Raw genomic sequence first — 24,467 nt, forward strand, 5'->3', positions numbered from 1 at the left:
CATACATTCTTTGACTCTACACTACGAACGCACCCGCACAGGAAACAAGAGGCGCCAAGACCAACAATGACCAGTTCTGAAGATGACCCAAAATAGGTCGAAACATGTAAACAAGGTACGTTAAAATTTAACACAAGAAAGTCTTATCATACATATTCCGAAGTAAAATTAAATGATGTTAAATATTCATAAAACAGGAAGAATAATTTCCACTTTATCATCAAAACTCACGTGCGTTTAATGACGTCCAAACAGTAAGTTAAGAAGACATTTTGTACGTTGACAAACTGATGGGAAAATCTATGAAATTCCGGTTCATCTCTTCTGGTTTACTCGTCAATATGTTTTGGTCACATAAAGCACCGTAATTGAGATAGAAGGTTTGTGTTAGACGGTATTCTATTATGTTGGCTCTCTTGTACTGTTGACTGGGCACATTAAATATTCTGTTGTAGCTACATGTGTCGAAAACACTAACACGAGATAAAAAAATCCATATGCATGTTGTATATTATGAAGAATATGACACTACATATCGCATGCAGTCAGATGAAAGGGGTATTTACCTGCCCGAAAAATAAGTCAACAATTATAATTATGTTTCACCTCTACCAGTGTCACTGCCTGTCGATAGTTTTAATTGCTGAATAACACGCCAAAGAATATTCAAGATATATCGGAGTGGACATTGTATTTCGTGTTTATTGATTGTTGGTGACGAGGAAAACATGCCATAAATACATACTACTGGTATACTGTATATCGATCAGATCTTTTATTCTTTTCTCTTTCCAGAATTATTCTTTGGAGTACAAGAAAACTCAATATCGTAAAATAATGTTTTATGCACACTAAAATAGCGCTGGCCTTCTATGCCCAAGGTTGCGGGTTCGATCCCGGGCCAGGTCGATGGCATTTAAGTGTGCTTAAATGCGACAGGCTCATGTCAGTAGATTTACTGGCATGTAAAAGAACTCCTGCGGGACAAAATTCCAGCACATCCGGCGACGCTGATATAACCTCTGCAGTTGCGAGCGTCGTTAAATAAAACATAACATTTTTAACAACATGCACACTAAATAAATAAATAAACAAACAGACAAATGAATACACAAATAAATAGATAAGTAGGCTAAATAGATAAGTGACTACTTAAGTGAATAGATAAGTGAACAGATAAATGATTACACAACTGAATGCACAAATGAATACTGTAGATAAATGACTGGATAAATGAATGAATGAATGAATGAATGAATGAATGAATGAATGAATGAATGAATGAATAAATAAATAAATAATTAATTAATTAAATAATGAGTATATAAGTAACGGTAAATAATAAAATAAAATGAATGAATGAATGAATGAATGAATGAATGAATGAATGAATGAATGAATGAATGAATGAATGAATGAATGAATGAATGAATGAATGAATGAATGAATGAATGAATGAATACATCACTCTTTTCTCTTTTCCCCTTTCAATCAAAATTGGTCTATTGATCATTGACTTTCTCTACTGGAACCTTAACTCTTTAATTATTTTTCATAACGCCCATCTTCCCTTCTTAAAATTAATTTTCCCTCGTAACACACTCAACAGCGAATTCAATATAGGATGTTTGCTGTAGTCCTTATGGAATTCATTTATTGTTCGTCTAGTAACACATTTATCGAAACTGTCCACTTCACTTTACACTTTTACATTCGCGTGGAGATGAAAAACACATGTTTATTTTTCCCTCTTTAATATGCTATGCAGAGTTGTTCACGATACACCTGTAGTCCACAGCTGTGGAGTAACGGTCAGCGCGTCTGGCCGCGAAACCAGGTGGCCCGGGTTCGAATCCCGGTCGGGGCAAGTTACCTGGTTGAGGTTTTTTCCGGGGTTTTCCCTCAACCCAATCCAAGCTAGGTAACTTTCGGTGCTGGACCCCGGACTCATTTCACTGGCATTATCACCTTCATTTCATTCAGACACTAAATAACCTACATGTTGATACAGCGTCGTAAAATAACCCAATAAAATTTAAAAAAATTTCTTGATGTTGTAATGGGGGCTTTATTTAGTTGAACATTGTGATATGAAGCGTTGTCTATTACCAGAACTGATTTTGGGGTAGATTAGGTACATCACTCTTTTCTCGTGGATGTCTCCCTTTCAAATCAAAATTGATCTATTGTCCATTGACTTTCTCTACTGGAACCTTTTTTTTTTCCATAACGTCCATCTTCCCCTCTTAAAATTAATTTTCCCTCGTAAAACTCTCAACAGCGAATTCAATATAGGATGTTTGCTGTAGTTCTTATGAAATTCATTTATTGTTCTTCTAGTAACACATTTATCGAAACTGTCCATTTCACGTTACACTTTTACATTCACGTGGAGATGAAAAACACGTGTTTATTTTTCCCTCTTTAATATCCTATGCAGAGTTGTTCACGATACACCTTTAGCTTCATACACTCTACCATGAATGTTTTTTGGTAAGCACTGTCCAGTTTCCTTTTCATGTTTCATAAATAAAATACACTTTATATACACTTTTTTCCTTCCCTGGCTAAGCACAACTTTATTTCCGATCTTGTACTTCGTGACATAGCTCTTTCTTACACTCGAAACACTGATATCTGTACCGCACTACAGCCATAAGATTCTTACTATGAGCTACAGCACATGTATAACTGATTTCATGAGATACCGAATGACTTATAATACTGTTAAATGCGTCTGTATGCTATAAGTAAACTGTATAATCCTTATCTTCAGGGACACACACTCATTCATGTAGACCTATTGTTCATCTTTATGCGTTTTATGATACTTTTCACGGCTTAGCTTTGACATTTGCTTGTCGTGTTACTTGTTGCATTTGCAGCCGAATTCCCTAAGACGTTGATGTTATTAAACTGCACAAGTACTATCTCGTATGTTACAATTGTGCCGGCCAACTGTGAACAAAACAAGTAACAAAATATGTTAATATAATTAACGTTAATGCTTCAAATAAAATACCTATATAAGTAGAGATACAGTACCTAGTTTTTGTAAACCGCCGATTCAAGAAATGTGGTTTTTCAGCTGATAAAAGTAAACATTTTATGTTTCAAGTCCTTCCATCAACAGTCCAAAATATCGTAACTTTAAACTCGACAAATTTTGTGTACCGTATATGCTAAATGTTTGGTTTTGGTATCAATTTATTTGAAATTTGTGCTTTCCAATATACATTTTTATTTTATTTTACGAAATTTTAATTTTAGGTGCCTAAAAATATATTTGTTGAAAGTTTATAACTGGAAAGAGAAGACATTAGATATTATATTCACGTTCAGAAGGTACAGGAATGTAGTTTTAGAGGATACACCGTAATCTTTTCAAAAAGAAAATTCAACCTTTATTATAGCTAAATTTACTGACTCTAATACGTATTGACCTTAGCAATACCACGATATTTTAAATAGCATGCAGTACCATCGGAGGAGTGTTTTGTGAGCACTACAAAAATGTTTAATTTTGAACAATTTTTTAACATTTTTAATCAACAAATAGTGTGTACTATAATAAATTAGAAAAATTAAAATTTCATTGTATATTTTCAGACCATTACTTCAATACAACAGACTGGAAAATGTTACGCATCACTTTTTTCACACACGTCCTCACATATTGAACATATCCCAGTTTTAGTGCAAAAATGTTTCATTTTGAAAAAAAAAAAAATAACAGTTGTAATCAGCAAGTAATATGTACTATAACAAAAGAGAAAAATTGAATGTCACTGTATATTTTGGAACAATTACTTCAATATAACAGTCTAAATAATGTTACATATCACTTTCTTCACACTTGTCCTCACATATTGAACATACCCCATACTGGGCTACCCGGGAACTCTACCAGACACTGATCCAATTTTTCCCTCTATATCCACAGACCTCAAAGTGGGCTGACAACCGTCAAGCAACCAACATTGAGTGCACACTAAAGGATCATTCACAATGAAAATTAAACATAACGTAAACATTAACATAAGCACATAAACATATGCCACAAACTTAAGTAGCCAAGGCCCATTCACAATGAAAATTAAACATAACGTAAACATAACACGTGTGTGGAAACAAACATGCCAAATCAACAAAACTACAGAATCTATTACATAAAAATGGAGAATTGCACAATGACTGACGATGTAGCTATTCAATTTATGTTTCTAATAACTACAATAGCATCAGTATATGGCTTTCAATACTTGAAATCAAAGAAACGGAGGTCTAAAATAATCAACTTTTCGTCATATGATTCCATGTTGCGCGCCTAGCTATCATCACGGCCAATAGACCAAAATATTGCCTGTAGGCAAAGCCCATGAGATGTTAAACAAAAAGTGAAAACACGCTTTCCGCTTGTGTACTGTTTCCAAATCGCATAAACATAAGCATGAAAGTTTGGAGTTTGCAAACTTTCATGTTAACGTCTTATGATTAAGATTAAGTTTATGCTTATGTAATTCATTGTGAATGCTTTCATTAAATAACATGGACACAAGGTTTTATGCTTACGTTATGTTTATGTTTAATTTTCATTGTGAATGGGCCTTAACTCTGTGTGACTTAAATTGTGGTTTTCTGTTAACGTACAGTGATATGTATTATGCAAATCAAGCTTTCAGGTATAACACCCTGTAAAGTTGATTTGAATAATTTCGAGGGAAAAATTGTTCCAACTGGGAGAGCATTGGTACGTTTAACCAAAGGTCCCGGGTTCGATGCCCGGCCCCAGAACAATTTTTCCCTCGAAATTATTCAAATCAACTTTACTGGGAGTTATACCTGAAAGCTTGATTTGCAACGAATTTTTTGTTCACCTCGACATATTTTCCTATTTAGTAAAATTATCAGTGAAAACGATTAAATAATAATGCAATAAGATAGAAGGGTTCATAACTGACAATAAATATTATTTTCATATTTTTAATATATCAGTTACGTATTTAAAATATTAATTTTGAAGCCCTCTCCCCTCCTCCCATTGGTATTGCTAGGGTTAATCTAAATATAACAACTATCCTTATATACAGAGTTTCTTAGTTATTCGATATTCATGGCCTCTGGAAGTAGCCTATTTCTACAGAACTTAACAATTCAGACAATTGATAGAAGCCCACTCTGAGAGGAATAAGTTCTGACATACAAAAAAAGTGAATGTGATAAATTTCATTCATTAATGATACAGAGTTAGAGCAAATTATACTCACTGTCAGCAAGAGGGTTCTCGTGACATAAAAGAAGTTCATTCCTGTTAATGCCACAGTGTCTGTTACAATCTGGATTAGTAATCTTGAAACCTGCGAATAATTTTATTTATAAATGCCACAGTAAATTGTCGTTAATTTTTTTCTGTCAAGTACATAACAATTCTATAACACCATTTTAACACTGTGTCCTACCTCAAACTGATAGTTCTCAGCAGGTACAGAATATAGAACCTCTTTTGGCTGGCGACTTTCGTCATATATACTAGCTGCAGTAAGAGACATCGCCAGCATTCTGAATAGCAAGAAGCCAAATGACCAGCAGAAGTATGTAGTGTCAATTACTCCATCCAACGGGCTGTAAATTTTATGTGAATCTTGTAAAAAATATTCACTAGGTATTCAAATGTGACATTTTAAGGCACTACATACAAAGAAACTGGGTCAGGAACCAGTACTCCTTTTATACAGAAATATAAGAACAACTGGAAGAGCCATTGGCGACATACGAAATCACATAGAACCCCAAAAGCTATGCTTCACTAACAATCCCATGGGAAGAGATCTCTGGGACGTCCCTAAAAGCATTGGAGAAAAAATTCCTATTCATTATGACATCATAACAGGCCACATGTCCTAAAACTTGTATGGATGATGATGATGATGATGATGATGATGATGATGATTACATACTAATAAACGAACAAACAACATCAAGAAAAACAAAACAAACAAGCAACCGAAGCACCCAGATCAGGGTTTGGCTAGAAAATAAATAATTGTCGCAAAAATGCACAAATGAAAATTGTATTTATGCAAATTGCGAAATGCTTATGCAATATTATAAATAATTGTGCAGAAAGATCAAATTAATAATGTATGCAGAAACAAAAAAGTTATGTAATTTGTTTCTTGAAGTCTTAATACTTTCAATCCATCTTATCACATTCTAGATATACTTATCTAAGTAAATCATTAGATATAGGTATCAATCAATCAATCAATCAATCAATCAATCAATCAATCAATCAACAGCAGAGCAGTAACATTTTCTCCAAAAATTTTAATGGAAAAATGTATTAAATTTACCAACACTAGTAACATATTCTTCAGAAATGCCCATGGGAAAATATACTAAATTTACCAGTAGTAGTAAAATATTCTTTAAAAATGTTCATGGAAAAAATGTACTAAATTTACTAACAGTAGTAAAATATTATTAAAAAATGCCCATGGAAAAATATATTAAATTTATCAACAGTAGTAACATATTCTTCAGAAATGTCCATGGAAAAATGTACTAAATTTACCAACAGCAGTAAAATATTCTTAAAAAATGTTAATAGAAAATGTACTAAACTGACCAACAATAGTAAAATATTCTTCAAAAATGTTCATGGAAAAATATAATAAACTTACCAACAGTACCACTTTCCCCAAATACCGTATGTGTATGAAAAAAGGGTTATGTCTTATACCTTCATGCCTCTTGTAGACCAGAAAATACAGTTCTTTCAACCTTGTAATTTAACTTATAAAAGTCTGTAAGTTATATCACGGCCTTGATGTAGGAAGGATATATTTCCTATGAAAATATCTTAATTGTTTTAAAAATTAACCATTTGCTTACCTAAGACTATTCAGAAGTTGGCGGCAAATGAAGTAAAGATTACTTCCAAAAGATACAAACACAAGCTTGGACACACACGAATCAACTGTTCTGGTGAGGTAGGATAAACTGTTGTATTCTTCTCTAATTTGTGTCCAGAAACTTTCAGGAAGAATCTAGTAATAAACACACACATGTATATTTTATCTTTCTCTTCTATACATACATTATAGAAGGATACAATAAAATACTGTAAATAAATTATGTTCAGAGAATGAAAGAGGATAGGAAACCATAAGAAGTTAATGACCTGGTATCCACCACAAAGGACACAAGGTAGGCCTAAATTTAGTAGAAGTCAAGAGATTAGCAGACTTATGAGAAAAAAAGGATGATAGAGGGAGACTTGGAGAACGGAAATACAGTAACATTAATAACAAAATGGACGCAGCAAGATGTGACAGCCCTGTATAATCTGCTAAGTAATTTATTACTATTTTGGTTGATATAATACAATCACTGGAGGTTTTTGATATTTTATATTGCTTTTATAGCTGCCATGGTGGTCCAGTGGCTACAGTGTTGCATTTATAATTAAGGAGCGGATTCCTATGTAATTAAATATTATTTTTGGGTGTGATAAAACACAATTAACAAAGTAAAAAATTCCGAACATGAAGTTTCAAGTTTAAAACTCGAATTTTATTTCACATAAAAACATATTTTCACAAAAAAATTATGTAAATACTTATTTTCGGGAAATCTATTATAAACACATATATCTTGGAGTTTTTTACTTAAATAATTTTTTACAAGAACTTTTAAACATTTTAAAACTAAATCAATTATATCACTCAGAAATACGTTATCTTTTTAAGAATTCTTGGTTGCTACGTATTTCCAACCGATGTGTGGTGTATCCGTGATCCATTTTTGTAATAATATCGCCTCAAGTTCTGAGAACTGCTAGGCAGCATATCAGTGTTATTATTAGAGAATAAATTAACTTGGACAAGGAGGAGAGATCTTGCAACACGTAATTAGAAATGTTTATTGTTGCTGAAGATGATTTCATTCCACGCTTTGTTTGTGAAACACAACAGATAAGAGCTGGGTATGAACATTATTTAATTTAAACAAATCTCTCGCCTCTCGCTAATGTCCATCAAGTGATTCTCTGTTATCGGGCTTCGTCAATCGATATACTTCAAGATATACTGAAAGATGGTTGTTTAAAAAACGATTTGGCTTTCGTATTAGGAAATTAAACTAGACTGGCTACCAGGTTCAGAAGCACAAGTACTAAGGAACAAATTCCAGAATGTGTTTGAGAAAAACAGTGGATATAAAAAAATGTGTAAAGTTGCTCAAGTATTGGAGGGTGTGCCTGTAGGTGAAATTGACGGTGTATGTGTTTGTGACATTCTCTTTAAATATGCACGTCTGACGTCCTGTGATGTGGAAAGATCATTTTCACAGTATAAGTCGTTGTTCAGAGATAATCGGCATGCATTTGTGATGGAGAATTTCAGATGATCTTTGTTGTTCACTGCAATTCTCGGCCAACTACTAGCACTCAAGTGTGGTGGGTGAATACCTAGTAACATTTTTTTTTTTTTTTTTTCCAAGCTAAATAAGGTATTTTTGTCATATTTAAAATAAATATATATTTTTTTTATTTTTAGCAAATATTTTCGTACTTTTTAGCACATAAAAATAAATATATTTAAATTTTTTAGCACATAAAAATCCGCTCCCTATTTATAATTCTGTGGACCCGAGATCGATCCCCTGGTATACCCCAATTTATAACTTGTGTTGGACAAGCTTGTGGTCCAGATAACACATATGCATATAGAGTGCTAGTTGAGAGAACGGAGGGAAAAAGACCTTTGGAGAGGCCAAGACGTAGATTTATTTATTTATTTTTTTATTTTAGTAGGTTATTTTACGACGCTTTATCAACATCTAAGGTTATTTAGCGTCTGAATGAGATGAAGGTGATAATGCCGGTGAAATGAGTCCGGGGTCCAGCACCGAAAGTTACCCAGCATTTGCTCATATTGGGTTGAGGGAAAAACCCCGGAAAAAACCTCAACCAGGTAACTTGCCCCGACCGGGAATCGAACCCGGGCCACCTGGTTTCGCGGCCAGACGCGCTGACCATTACTCCACAGGTGTGGACCCCAAGACGTAGATGGGAAGATAATATTAAAATGGATTTGAGGGAAGTGGGATATGATAAAGACTGGATTAATCTTGCAAAGAATAGGGACCAATGGCGGGCTTATATGAGGGCGGCAATGAACCTTCGGGTTCCTTATAAGCCAGTTCTAAGTAAGTAAGTACCGGTATGCACTTTTCTCATATCTCTAAGAGTAGTAATTAATTTTTTATATTGCACTTTTCTCATATCTCTAAGAGTAGTAATTAATTTTTTATATTGCACTTTTCTCATATCTCTAAGAGTAGTAATTAATTTTTTATATTGCACTTTTCTCATATCTCTAGGAGTAATAATTAATTTTTTATATTGCACTTTTCTCATATCTCTAAGAGTAGTAATTAATTTTTTTATATTTCACTTTTCTCATATCTCTAAGAGTAGTAATTAATTTTTTTATATTGCACTTTTCTCATATCTCTAAGAGTAATAATTTTTTTTTATATTGCACTTTTCTCATATCTCTAAGAGTAGTAATTAATTTTTTATATTGCACTTTTCTCATATCTCTAAGAGTAGTAATTAATTTTTTATATTGCACTTTTCTCATACCTCTAAGAGTAGTAATTACTTTTTTTTATATTGCACTTTTCTCATATCTCTAAGAGTAGTAATTAATTTTTTATATTGCACTTTTCTCTTTTCTCATATCTCTAAGAGTAGTAATTAATTTTTTATATTGCACTTTTCTCATATCTCTAAGAGTAATAGTTAATTTTTTATATAGCCTATTGATATTCATGCCAACACCTACGCTTTCAAAATTTCAGTACTTTGTCTGTTTTTCTTATGGTTAAGTAATTCTTTTTATTTTTATATAAAAAACATGAATTTCAAATACTATTTAGGGAATACTAAAGAGATAAGAAACTGATTATGAAAAAGTAATATTGGATGTCAAGAATGATTGATTACCTTTCCACGTATAGAACAAAGGTGTTGATTGTAGAGACGAAATCTCTCTGCTAATGAGAGACTGACCAACATGATGAATAAATCTGTGAAGTTCCACGTGAAGGTAGCTATGAAGTTCACAATTAATGTCAAAATGGCTGTCACTACACTGTAGTCCACAACGGCATATATTTGGTTATAAGTTCCAGTCTTCGTGAAGTAATAGCGAAACATATCAGGAAGGTTGTCAGTACAATCCACTGCTACAGCAATTCGGCTTGCTTTGCTCAGTATATGTTCCACTGAAAAACACAATATTAAATTAGTTCTTTCAGGTTGCCTATACTGGATGTTCATTTCAAAGTGTGTCATGACGTCACTGTTGTGAGTCAGCGATTTGAAGCGAGTTTCAGCTTTTATGTCAGAGAAGTTGCCTATTAATCAAGGTATTCAATCTGAACTTGAGAACGTGTACGGTATAACTTGAACGTCATAGCAACAGATGGCAGTCTGTACTGTCTGTGTGCTACCATAACCTCTTTCGATCTGTGTTTTGCGCGGGCAAGTCGTACATAGGGTATTTGTTATCATCAGTTGCATACGGCAACATTCCACAACACAAATCAAATGCTCCGTGTCCATGTTGACCGTCGAAGTTAATGTCAACAAATACGTAAGAAATCGTCTTAACCCTCTCCCCATATCCCGACAGTAAGGAAAAAACCCACCTCAGTACACGTTTCCAAACAGTTCACATTCCTGCCACTACCGGCATTACCATACATATCAGTAAGTACTCTTCAGAATGAATGCCGTACTTGCTATGCAACTTCTCTGACACATAGGTAATACACCTCTGAGGAAGTGTAGGAAGATTGAATTCTCTAGGCTCATCGACTAGCCATATGACGGCATACAGCGAGCCATGACACACTTTGAACTGAACATCCAGTAGTGAAAGTCGCCCACGTTTATTCTTCATCACAATCTTCCATTTATCCTGCATATGATTAGGTTTGGACTTAATGTTTAACATGAAATTTTAATACTTCACGTGACTGAGATTTGTACTGTTTGGATATTTAAGTCCTAGGGTAAGGAAACTGTTCCTCTTGCTGGCATAATGAAACAAACTGGCAAGTAAAAATGGCTGCAAAAATATCTATACTGGTATATAATATGTTTAAGATTTATTAAATCTACATACTTAGACTTCAACAAACAAAATTTGATAACACAATCACAAGGGCAAAAATGGAACTCTCTGCATCATAATCCACAGTTAATTCCCAATTTACCACACAAATCGTCTGTAGCTGCATTTAGATTGGCAACAGGCCATAATTGTTTGGCCAAACACCTGCATAGAATTGGAATATATCAGTCCCCTAACTGTCATTGTGCAACTCAAACCAAGAAATGGATTCGAAACACCTCAAAATCTGTGCTTCAGTGGCTGGCCATGATAACATCTTTGAAAAATATTGGAGTGCAAGAGGTCAAACGACTTTGATGACAATAAAGGCCTGGCATTAGAAAACAACAACAACATATAATATGTTTAGAAATATAGTTAATATAACCACTTTCATGTGTTCTGATAATGGCTGACATAATGCTGAAACTACCGGTAGTGAACTAGGTAATTAGAAGTTAGTTTATTTTAACACATGAAAATGGTTATATTAACTCGGTACCTATTCCTATGTGATATAAAGTGTTAGAAATGTGTAATCAAGACGTACACCATGTCTGGCCTATAGGTTTAACATTAAGAGACGGTTTAAAATTAGCCATTCTTAATGAAAAAACTGATATTGTTTGATACAGAAAATGATGTTGGCATGAGCCAACCACACCTACAGCAACATAGACACAGACATGGAAATTCTACATATCCAACCGAAAAACTAGAAACTAAACACACTAGAACAATACGAAATATAGGCCGACAGATACACAAAACCCACAACAAATCCTCAACATATAACTGAATGTCAGAACACACACACTATTTTACTCCATATTACATAACACAAACGCACCTCCACCGAGGGCGAAGACACTGGAAAATGCAAGGAACATCCAGTTCTAAAGATGGTTCCCAAGCCGAAACTAGTCAACTAAGGTATAGTATTTTTAAACTTAGTTCAAGTTAACATGTGAAAGTCATATAGTGATATAGTGTTAAAAGTTGTGCAATCAAGATGTATATTACACTATTTATTAGCATTTCAAACAAAAAAAAACTTAAATTTGCTTTTCATTCACTTACCTAAAGCTGCAACGAGCATAATTGTTGTAATAATTTTTATTTTCAATCTTAAATGTTTGGGATATCCATAATGCTTTTGAGAAAGCTCTAAGTTCTCCCATTCCACCATTAAATTAGGCCATTGTGTGGCAAGTTGGAGAAAAAGCATATACATTGCTGTTACACATCCAAAGAAAACCAAACTATCTGTTGACAAAGAATCAAATATAGAAATAAACAATGTAAAGTGAAGAAAACTAAACTAGGTATATTATAAATATCACTAACTCTAGGCATTTGAAAATTAAGAAACAAGATTTCACCCATATGCATGTGATCTTAAAGCATAGTATCTGTCTTCATTATTGCAAAAAGTTTTAATGAATTTTTCTTACTAATGAAGAGTAAATATACGTACTGGTAATAATATTGACAAAAATTTTGTAACTCACCGTCAAAAATGTTGTAACTCACCAGACTGTTCGAAATTTATGCCTGATTTCATAAGTAAGATGGCAAAAATCATGTTGAGGCATGATCCAAGTAGTATACAGATGCTGTATATAGTCCGAACGCTGCACCAACGAAATCTAAACATACAGAAAGATGTTCATAAAGAAATAACTGTTAATAACAGATAAACAGATATCAATGATTAGTTAATTTGAAAGTATTTAAGAAGTTGATTGGTACCGGTACCCAACGTTTTTAGATATGAACATGCAAATGCAAAAACGCAGGTCCCTAAAGATGCATCTACACGGTTCAATTTTCCATGTGGGTATGCGTCCAATCTGGGAAGAAACTGAAAGAATCAAATTTAAAACGCGCGTTAAATTGAGATGCATGGAGATTTTGTGTCTACATGGTGTGCCATTTTGAACGTCATCTTCACTATGTATATATACAGGGTGTTTCAAAAATACGGGGCATAATTTCAGGTATGTATTTCCCACATTTAGACAATCAAAATAGTCCATTACAACATGTGTCCGGAAATGCTTTATTTCCGAGTTATGGCCTTCACAACATTGAAATTCACCGGAACATTTTTCTTTCCGCAGGTCGTTGCCGTCAAAGGAGAGAGACATTAAGAGGACACTCTGACAGTTCATTCCGAGGCGAAGGTTACATTCAGTGTTGTGTAGGCGTTAGACTGAGCGACATGTATTCAAATCAAGAGCTGGCAGAGATACACTTCATGTACAGTAAGGCGAACGGCAATGCTGCACTGGCTCGTCGTTTGTATCAGAAGAGGTACCCACAGCGACAATGTCCAGATCGGAAGACATTTGTATGCCTCCATTACCGTCTGTGCGAGTATGGAAAATTTAACTCTCCTGGTTTGGGAAGGGGACGACCAAGATCTACAACTCCAGAAGTACAGGAGGAGATTCTGGAGGCTGTGAACATGACTCCTTCTATCAGCACACGAAGGGTAGCGTTGCAAGTCAGCGTTCCTCATACGACTGTCTGGAGACTGTTGAAAGAGTATCAGTTGTATCCTTATCATTTGCAATGTGTACAGGCCCTGTCACCAGCAGATTACCCTGCATGAGTTAGGTTCTGTCAGTGGTTCTTGCAACAGTGTGGTGTAAATCCGAACTTTCCTGTCTTAGTATTATTTACAGATGAAGCACAGTTCACACGAGATGGCATAACAAATTTCCACAATCAGCATGTATGGGCGTACAGTATGAAAACCCACGTGTAACTGTTCCATCTCATCACCAGGTGCGGTTCTCCCTCAACATGTGGGCCGGTATCATTGGTGATCGATTAGTTGGACCCCATGTACTTGTAAACAGACTTACGGGGCAGGCGTACACAAACTTCCTGGAAAACACTATACCTCATGTTTTAGAAGACACTCCGCTGATCAATCGTCAACACATTCACTTCTTGCATGATGGCGCTCCTGCACACTTCAGTTGTACGGCTCGCCGGTACTTGGATCGAAGGTTTCCTGATCGATGGATAGGTAGAGGTGGCCCAATTGCTTGGCCTCCACGCTCACCTGATCTGAACCCTCTCGATTTCTACTTGTGGGGCCATTTAAAATCATTGGTTTATTCGTCTCCGGTGCCTGATTTGGAATCCCTTCAGAATCGAATTGTGGCATGTTCTGAGGACATACGCAATACTCCTGGAGTTTGGGATCGTGTTCGCAGGTCAATGAGACATCGATGTGAGGTCTGTATTCAAGCAGGAGGTGGACATTTTGAACATCTTCTGTAATGACAACGACCTGCGGAAAGAAAAACGTTCCGATGAATTTCAATGTTATGAAGGCCATAACTCGGAAATGAAGCATTTCCGGACACATGTTGTAATGAACTATTTTGATTGTCTACATGTGGGAAATACATACCTGAAATTATGCCCCGTATTTTTGAAACACCCTGTATATAAATTAATAGTATAGTATAGTAGTATAGTATTTATTAGCTGTCGTTATAGCAAAAGCTAATGACATTAAATACTAAATATGAATCTTGGTCCACCGCTGTGGATTAACGGTTAGCGCGTCTGGCCGTGAAACATGAGGCTCCGGGTTCAAATCCTGGTTGGGACAAGTTAGAGGAAGCGCAAAGAAAGCTTGGCCATTTGACTGATGTGCAGAGAACGATATTCGGTCCTCGTGCCGCCATGCTCGTTACAGGGCTGCTATGAATCACGTAATGCTGATTACAGGGCGCATTCGAAAGCGCGGTCTTGAGCTGTTCGTATCGTGGAGTGTTGCTGTGCAGAGCGGGTAGAATCCAGCGTGTGCGTTACATATTCTGCGTTTTATCCCTCATATCAGAGTTTTATGTAGTTCAAAGTGTGTTTGTTAAATAACAGAGTTCTGTATAACATTCTACAGAGTGATTTAAATAGAACTGACACATTTCTTTCATTAATTGTTTCAAAACGAATTGTGCTAGCGACAACTTATTATACCTCAAATGTAGAGGAATTTTGGGAGATTATTTACCTCTATAGCAAATGTTGTCCGGCGTTGTCAAATCCGGAGATCTCGGTGGCTACAGGTTCCTGGAAATTATTTGGTCGTCACATAACCGGATAAATGGAACCATGCTTCATCTGTGAACCATGTGATGGACAATATGGCAGGATTTTGCACAATGAACGTCTGAAACCAACAGCAGAATGTTCTGGAGTTTCGATTCCTTGTCATTAGATGCGCAGATGTTTATGTTTTATTCCTATTGTTGGCAGCTGTTTTCGACATTTTGTGTCAACATGAAAATGCAGTACACATTAAATTAACGACTCTTCCTTGTGAAGCAATACTGGATTACGAATTCAATTACAGCTACTCAAAGGCATACCAGAGAGAATTTGGTGTTCGCAATCCTCCCAAAAGAAACACAATACTGGGACTGGTAAACAAATTGGAAACAACTGGATCTCTGGTGAGTGAAAAGGGCAAGCATCGTTCATCTAGGCTTCCCACGGTTGTTGTTAACGTAAGAGCACGACTGGAGTAGTCACCCAAAAAATCATTAAGACGTTTGTCGCAGGAGACAGGGTACACCTACTCAATGTGTTAGAGAGCCTAAAGCCATATAGGGTTACGGTTGTTCACCAGCTACAGGAACCAGATAAGGATAAAAGATTGAATTATTGCCGTTGGTTTCAGACGTTCCTTGTGCAAAATCCTGCCATATTGTCCATCACATGGTTCACAGATGAAACATGGTTCCATTTATCCGGTTATGTGACGACCGAATAATTTCCAGGAACCTGTGGCCACCGAGATCTCCGGATTTGACAACGCCGGACAACATTTGCTATAGAGGTAAATAATCTCCCAAAATTCCTCTACATTCTAGGTATAATAAGTTGTCACTAGCACAATTCTTTTTGAAACAATTAATGAAAGAAATGTGTCAGTTCTATATAAATCACTCTGTATATACTTAACAATGCCACTGTTTTGCTCTAAATTAGGAAGTGCTAATAAAACGTTACACAGTCAAACTAGGGAATTATTTATAACGTTCATAAATTTATGAAAAACGAAACAGGCTCCACTCGTAACGTAAGGAGTATATACAGATTAAAATAAACCGACCATAGTACCCTAGTTATCGGAACACTTCAATAAAATCAAATAGTATTAGTGTTTTATTACAACGTCAAATATCAATTATTACACGATTCCATATTTCTTATAACATCTTTGCCATTTCATTCAGTGATTTTATGTGTAAAAAATTCGTGCTTCTGTATTTTCAACAATGTCATGTTACTAGTTATAGTAGCCTCGTTTAATTATTAGGCAGCGGCATTCCTTAAGAATTGTAGGTCTTTATTGCATGCACCGATAATAAAATGAAAATGCGACGTTGTCACGTCTTGTTTGTTGCTGCTACATATTAATATAACATGGAACAAGACACACTGCTAAAATTTGCAACTCTGGTTTATATATACACTTCGCGTGAAGAATTGGAGCGGCCTTCAAAAGACTTGACGACAATGGACGGCGCGACATAATTAAAATTATTGAGACTACAAAGCTTCCGTCCATACACTCCGCGTGAAGAATTGGAGCGGCCTTCAAAAGACTTGACGACAATGGACGGCGCGACATAATTAAAATTATTGAGACTACAAAGCTTCCGTCCATACACTCCGCGTGAAGAATTGGAGCGGCCTTCAAAAGACTTGACGACAATGGACGGCGCGACATAATTAAAATTATTGAGACTACAAAGCTTCCGTCCATACACTCCGCGTGGAGTATTGGAGCGGCCTTCAAAAGACTTGACAATGGACGGCGCGACATAATTAAAATTATTGAAACTACAAAGCTTCCGTCCATACACTCCGCGTGGAGTATTGGAGCGGCCTTCAAAAGACTTGACGACAATGGACGGCGCGACATAATTAAAATTATTGAGACTACAAAGCTTCCGTCCATACACTCCGCGTGAAGAATTGGAGCGGCCTTCAAAAGACTTGACGACAATGGACGGCGCGACATAATTAAAATTATTGAGACTACAAAGCTTCCGTCCATACACTCCGCGTGAAGAATTGGAGCGGCCTTCAAAAGACTTGACGACAATGGACGGCGCGACATAATTAAAATTATTGAAACTACAAATCTTCCGTCCATACACTCTGCGTGGAGTATTGGAGCGGCCTTCAAAAGACTTGACGACAATGGACGGCGCGACATAATTAAAATTATTGAAACTACAAAGCTTCCGTCCATACACTCCGCGTGGAGTATTGGAGCGGCCTTCAAAAGACTTGACGACAATGGACAGCGCGACATAATTAAAATTATTGAAACTACAAAGCTTCCGTCCTCTTTGACACCGCTAGCCTACTAATTGAACGTGGCTACTTTACTCTGCAACTAGGTTTAGGTTCCGTTACACGCGCTGTGATAAATCTCACTCGAAACATCAAGCCTGCAGACGACTGAGAACTGCCAATCGAATCGAAGCGAGGTCGAGTGCGCCCGAACGTTTCCGAAATTTCTCGCAGCTTTTAGTGGTAAGCTCTTCTTGCGTCTACTCTACCTGGTTGGGGTTTTCCCTCAACCAATTGAAGCAGAATTGCTGGGTAACTTCCGGTGTTGGACCTCGGATTCATTTCGCCATCATTAATTCATATATAATCTTCATCCATACAATAGCCCAGGTTAAGTTCACGGTGCGACGTGCTGTACTTGTACAAGAGCGCGGCCGTTCGGCTACCCAGTCATACACAGAATATGAGTGGTAAACACAATAAGCCTCTGGGTGCAGTGTAAATCTTCGAGTTTCTCCTCCGTGCAAGGGGAAAAGTATCTGTATATCCAAGTATATACAAGATGAATCTTCTCATATTAGTAACTAGGCAAACCTGCATTTTACAGACGATGCGAAATGCAGATCACACATCGTATTCCCTAGCCTGTACTATAAGGTTACGATATTGACCTGTGTTAATGTGCTGTGATAGCGCAACGGTTAAGACGCTGGATTGTCCGGGTTCAAATTACGGCTCTGGATACATACTTTTTGTCATAATCTACCTGTGTTTCGAGAACGCTCTAGAAAAGCATGTTTTCTCTCCGAATGCGTAGAACATTCTAGACGTTAAATTTGCCTATAAATAGGTGGTTCCAGCTGTTAGTGCTCAGTGCGGTACGTAGCAGTCAAATCGGTCGAAAGTTACACGACGCAGGGAACTGTGTTTACGGTATAGTCTGTAAAACGCCGGTACTGCATAACTTCTCAATCCGCAGGATGAGAAGATTCACATCGTATATATCAATTTTGCATGCAGTGCTTGAATGCATAAAGTTGAAAGAAAAGTGTAGATGCATCTTAAGTATGAGTAAAAATTATATTTGGGGAGAGTTAAATTCTTACGTGAGCAAGAAATATTGTTATAAATCCGTGACACAGCTCTTTTAGCTTCAGTTTCAAGAAATCTATTCCACTGAAAATCTATTGATCTTGATCGGTTTTCAAGCTCGGATCCGTAACCAAAGAAATCTTTAAATAATAATAATAATAATAATAATAATAATAATAATAATAATACAGTCTGATCCGTTTGGGTATGGATAAAATTTTAATTTATTATTATAAAGCTATAATGATAGTCCTTTACTTTTTAACTTTGTTCTAGAGTTTGCCATTAGGAAAGTCCAGGATAACAGAGAGGGTTTGGAATTGAACGGGTTACATCAGCTTCTTGTCTATGCGGATGACGTGAATATGTTAGGAGAAAATCCACAAACGATTAGGGAAAACACGGAAATTCTACTGGAAGCAAGTAAAGCAATAGGTTTGGAAGTAAATCCCGAAAAGACAAAGTATATGATTATGTCTCGTGACGAGAATATTGTACGAAATGGAAATATAAAAATTGGAAATTTATCCTTTGAAGAGGTGGAGAAGTTCAAATATCTTGGAGCAACAGTAACAAATATAAATGATACTCGGGAGGAAACTAAACACAGAATACATATGGGAAATGCGTGTTATTATTCGACTGAGAAGCTTTTATCATCCAGTCTGCTATCAAAAAATCTGAAAGTTAGAATTTATAAAACAGTTATATTACCGGTTGTTCTTTATGGTTGCGCAACTTGGATTCTCACTTTGAGAGAGGAACATAGGTTAAGGGTGTTTGAGAATAAGGTGCTTAGGAAAATATTTGGGGCTGAGAGGGATTAAGTTACAGGAGAATGGAGAAAGTTACACAACATAGAACTGCAGTTGCACGCATTGTATTCTTCACCTGACATAATTAGGGACATTAAATCCAGACGTTTCAGATGGGCAGGGCATGTAGCACGTATGGCCGAATCCAGAAATGCATATAGAGTGTTAGTTGGGAGGCCGGAGGGAAAAAGACCTTTAGGGAGGCCGAGACGTAGATGGGAAGATACTATTAAAATGGATTTGAGGAAGGTGAGATATGATAGAGGATGGATTAATCTTCTCAGGATAGGGACCAATGGCGGGCTTATCTGAGGGCGGCAATGAACCTCCGGGTTCCTTAAAAGCCAGGAAGTAAGTAAGTAAAGCTATTATTAGAGTAGAAAAAATTTCTCGCTGGTTATATTATCAATAACAGATGGGAATTTCCATATATGACAATCAACATTGCATAATCTGAAAGAACAAATGAAAATCGTACAGTACATGATTAAAATGGTTACTACAAATCAACAGCGGACACAATGTGTTCTTTGGTATGCTAAATTTGAGCGTGTTGAAAGAATTCAAAGGGAATTTCGACGTGAGTATGGTGTGCGTAATGTATCTAAATACGATTCCATAATGTTGTAGAAATAGGTTCTGTGTTAAAACATGCAGGAGGTCGCGGACGAAACCCAGTACGAAAATCAGCTATCTCTTGGCTTGGCCCCCATACTCCCCAGATCTAATCCCTCCTGACTTCTTCGTGTAGGGTTTTGTTAAAGACATTGTCTATTCACAGAAACCAAGAACATTGATGATCTGAGAGTAAAAATTACTCAAGCTTTTCAACAAATGACCCCGCTTATGTTACAACGGACATGTGCTGAATTGCATCACCGTTATGAGTTGTGCAGGGTGCGCAATGGGGGTCATGTTGAGCTCTGAGGAATCTCCCATCTTTCAGTGCTGTACGCACAAAGTTTCAACAAATAAAGTTCAGTAGTAAATGTTTTACGTGTTTTTATTTTACCCATACCCAAACGGATCACTCTGTAATATTCTTATTAAAGCATATAAAACGCGACTATTAAGATTTTAGGGGATAGAATAAGTCAGAATATTTTTATGACTGGAATATGAATATATTTTATAAGCACTTTGAAAATAAGGTTAAACGAGCGTTGAACGACATCCGCCGATTTTGGAATAGACACCGACGCACTTAGGTTAGGTTAGTTTAGGCTTTTATTATCCCGTCAAGATGAAAGTGAAAGCGATTGAGTGTGATTTTTTGTTTTCTATGTTGGCAGTTCAAGTGCGTCGGTGTCTATTCCAAAATCGGTGGAAGTCGCTCAACGCTCGTTTCGCCGAAAATAATAGCCTATGTAGTGAGTACCTGAGGTTTGCAGCATTTTGACCAGAAATCCCCAAAACTGGCAGCAGACCAAATAACTGAGCGGTCACAACCACAGAGCTGATGGCGCGGTAAAAGGAGTTGTTAATATTGTTGTCAACAAATGCAGCGGTATTAACCATATTTTCGTTTAACTCACTCCTGATAGTTTTTGGTTTATAAGTTTCTCCTTTTTATAATTATTACATTTCATGTGACTTCTTATGCTTTTGAGAAAGAGGCTGACTGTCTGTAAAAAAATGTATTTACAGCAGAATTTAATTTTCAATGAAATTACTGTATAAAACTGCCATACTTAAAAATAGTTACAACAATTATCAGCAGGAAGGCAATTAGCCCGTTATAAAATCATTCTAAAATCTGCTTGGACATACGGAATTCAATCTTGGAGGACTGCACGCAACTCTAAAGCTGCATCTCTACGGTTCAATTTTTCATGCATATGTCGCATGCAATCTAGGAAGAATATTGAAAGAATCAAGTTTAAAACGCGCTGTGTTATTGTGATGGGTCATTCCATACAAAATTTTAAGAATATGCCAGCGATGTCATAAATTTTTTTGTGCTTTTAATATAATAATGTTATTATGAAAATAAATTAATCTGCCAACTATGACCGCCATATCATTAATTTTTTAGTCATACGGATGACTGAAAAATGTGTGGCAGTTACATGTTATCCATCATTTAAAATATTCTAGACACCCTATATGAAGTGTCGTCGAAACTAAACGGACGCCATTATAAACCTGAATAACCATATTTTAATGCCCTAAAGACTAATCCGAATAATATTAAGGCATGCTCATAAAAACACCTCATTGAAAAAAAGAAATAGTTTTATATTCGAATGCAACAAATTAAATTCATGCGAATTTCATTCGTATTAAGAAAATCTTATCCCTACTCCATCTCCCAAGTTTTATGACTTTATCTAAAAAAACATGTGAATAATTAAATTAATCAAATTAATCGTTCTTGTTCCGACGGTTGAAAATCTCTTGCTATGTGTGGCGATCGCAGCGTTCGAGAGACCATAACGATGAGTAATCTCAAACGTCCGTCTCCCTGACCTTGATCGCGCAACATTCTGTACGACGGGAGAGCCTACCTGCTGAGCTCCTTTGTTCCAGTGAGTTATTTTTATTAAAAACTGACATGATATTTAAGTCAACATTCTGAAATTTTCACAGTGGAATCAATATATTAAACACATGTTTTTTCGTCTGTAAAAATGAATTGCATGTTGTGTTCTATATTTTTTTTAATTATTTTACGGTGGGTAACTATTTAAAAATTATATATATATATATATATATATATATATATATATATATATATATATAATTTTAAGGGCATTTATAAACTAGGCTCTCCTTTTTCGAATTGCAATGAAATCATTTTTCCATCTCCCTTTACATAGTAAGAAAATTTCAATGAATAAAATCGTGTCCTTTGTTAAACCAATATTTTAAATTCTGATTGCTGCTAAACTATGAAAGATATAAATATAGTATTGCTTGAAATTCATATTTAGAACATAAAAAATAACCTACTGCAATATTTTTAACTTTTGAGACATCATGGTTCAAAAACATACTCTTTTTTTTTTTTTTTTTTTTTTGCATGGAATGACCCACACGTCACTTGAAAACTCTCTCAGTCCGTAGACAGGTGGATACATAAATGGCCCACTCCTTTCATTAAAAATGGACGCGTATTGGGACCACGCTCTTCAATTATTATACTTTGTAGCTCTATCTCAAATATTATGTTATTTGGTTGGAGAAGAATCGTAGCTTTAAATTTGGGCAAGTTTTAGTACTGAATTCAATGCAAGAGTTAGTTCTCTAGAGAAAATTTCTTGTTCTATTTTCGGAACGAATGGAACTAGCTTAGGCCTATTTTAATTTTACGAAGCAATTCTGATAATTATTCAAACATGGACATTTCGAGGAAGCACCAACTATAGAATTTACTTCGGAATATGTATGATAAGACTTGCTTGTGTTAAATTCTAACGTACCTTGTTTACATGTTTCGACCTTTCATGGGTCATCCTCAGAACTGGTCGTTGTTGGTCTTGGCGCCTCTTGTTTTGTTTCCTGTGAGGGTGTGTTCGTATGGTGTAATGTAGAGTCAAAGAGTGTGTGCGTTCTGAAATTGAGTTGTGTGTTGAGAATTTCGTTGGGGTGTGTTTTCGTGTGTCTGTATAGCTAAAGATTTATTGGTTAAACATGAAAGTCACAGAACAAGAGTTTAACCTTTTTGATATGGGCATTAAAATAATTAGGATTTTTTTTTGCACTGTTACTATTACCAGTGGCGGCTCATAAACACACTAGAACAATATGAAATACAGACACACGAAAACACACCCCAACGAAATTCTCAACACACAACTCAATTTCAGAACACACACACTCTTTGACTCTACATTACACCACACGAACACACCCTCACAGGAAACAAAACAAGAGGCGCCAAGACCAACAACGGCCAGTTCTGAGGATGACCCATAAAAGGTCGAAACATGTAAACATGGTACGTTAGAATTTAACACAAGAAAGTCTTATCATACATATTCCGAAGTGATACAGTGTTAAAAGTTATGTAATCAAGATATATAGAATTTAATTCAAGCCTGTATAGGTTCAAAGCTTAGACAATAACTGTGAGACCATTTTAGTTAAAAGAAAAGTAACCTATACATAAACTGCAAACACTGATCCTTTTTGAACGAGTATTAAATGTAGCCTACGTCTTTCAAAGAGTAGTAGGCCCTAAATACTCGTATTTCCACTGTCATCATTATATCACACTATTCATGGCTAAAGTGATCTTTCTCATTAGCCACGCACTATTCCCCTCAACGTCACCACATGATCTCACGATTTGTAGAATAAATGGTGCGCTTGACAATGACCTATTACACTAACCTATTAACACATGTAATAATTATTAACAATAAAAATAGACACATTAGAATATACAATTACGACTTTAAAGTAATGTAATTACATTTACCTGGAATTTTTATACAAATCAGATTACATTTACTACAATTACTCCATTCAACCAGTTGTTTTTCTCTTGTTCTTCGAGAAATAAAACATATACACTTCAACGGACACGGGATATACAGAAATGAGAATCATTTGCTGTCCTGTGTAGTTCTTGACTGCGATCCCTAGATGGCAGAATGTCGACTGATTGTTCTGTGCGTAGTGAATTGTTCTCGAGCTGCACAAATGCATAGAATGACGACGAAAACGCTTGCGCTAGGCATCACAACGGAGTACGAGTAAAACTGGAGAACTTCGAAATAAGACACGCGTTCTTGATATATAGCTACGTAGATAAATGATCTACCTTGATATATAGCACATCCCTTGACCCCTCCACGAAAAGCAGGGAATATTTTCCTATTACCATGACATTGTAGTACACCACAGGGGCTGACGTGTTTGTCACTATGCAATATTGTTATTAGTGTTATTTTTGTGTCATGTTCATACATAATTGCCACTAAAATTCAATGTCAAGGAAAAACAATGTAAACGAACTCTTCGGTACAAGGGCTTTGACAGGAACAACAACAAATGAAAATGATTTACGAAACTAATTGAGTGAAAAATAAACTTC

At 35.9% G+C, this 24,467-nt stretch overlaps 1 protein-coding gene across 1 annotated transcript in view; it reads right to left on the minus strand.

Annotated features, from left to right (window-relative positions):
* Positions 1-24,102, minus strand: part of LOC138713025 (uncharacterized) — a 47,467-nt gene extending 23,365 nt beyond the window's left edge. The window contains exons 1-9 of the mRNA XM_069844707.1: positions 23,850-24,102; positions 20,805-21,051; positions 12,720-12,835; positions 12,267-12,452; positions 10,013-10,293; positions 6,895-7,049; positions 5,460-5,622; positions 5,268-5,357; positions 2,847-2,958 (exon numbers count right to left, since the gene is read on the minus strand). Coding sequence (XP_069700808.1) covers positions 2,847-2,958; positions 5,268-5,357; positions 5,460-5,622; positions 6,895-7,049; positions 10,013-10,293; positions 12,267-12,452; positions 12,720-12,835; positions 20,805-20,944 — 1,243 coding nt within the window. The 5' untranslated portion in view covers positions 20,945-21,051; positions 23,850-24,102. The remainder of the gene's footprint in view (positions 1-2,846; positions 2,959-5,267; positions 5,358-5,459; positions 5,623-6,894; positions 7,050-10,012; positions 10,294-12,266; positions 12,453-12,719; positions 12,836-20,804; positions 21,052-23,849) is intronic.
* Between the last annotated feature and the right edge of the window lie 365 nt (positions 24,103-24,467).

This window comes from Periplaneta americana, chromosome 14 (assembly GCF_040183065.1).
Source record: "Periplaneta americana isolate PAMFEO1 chromosome 14, P.americana_PAMFEO1_priV1, whole genome shotgun sequence".
NCBI classification, from domain to species: domain Eukaryota; kingdom Metazoa; phylum Arthropoda; class Insecta; order Blattodea; family Blattidae; genus Periplaneta; species Periplaneta americana.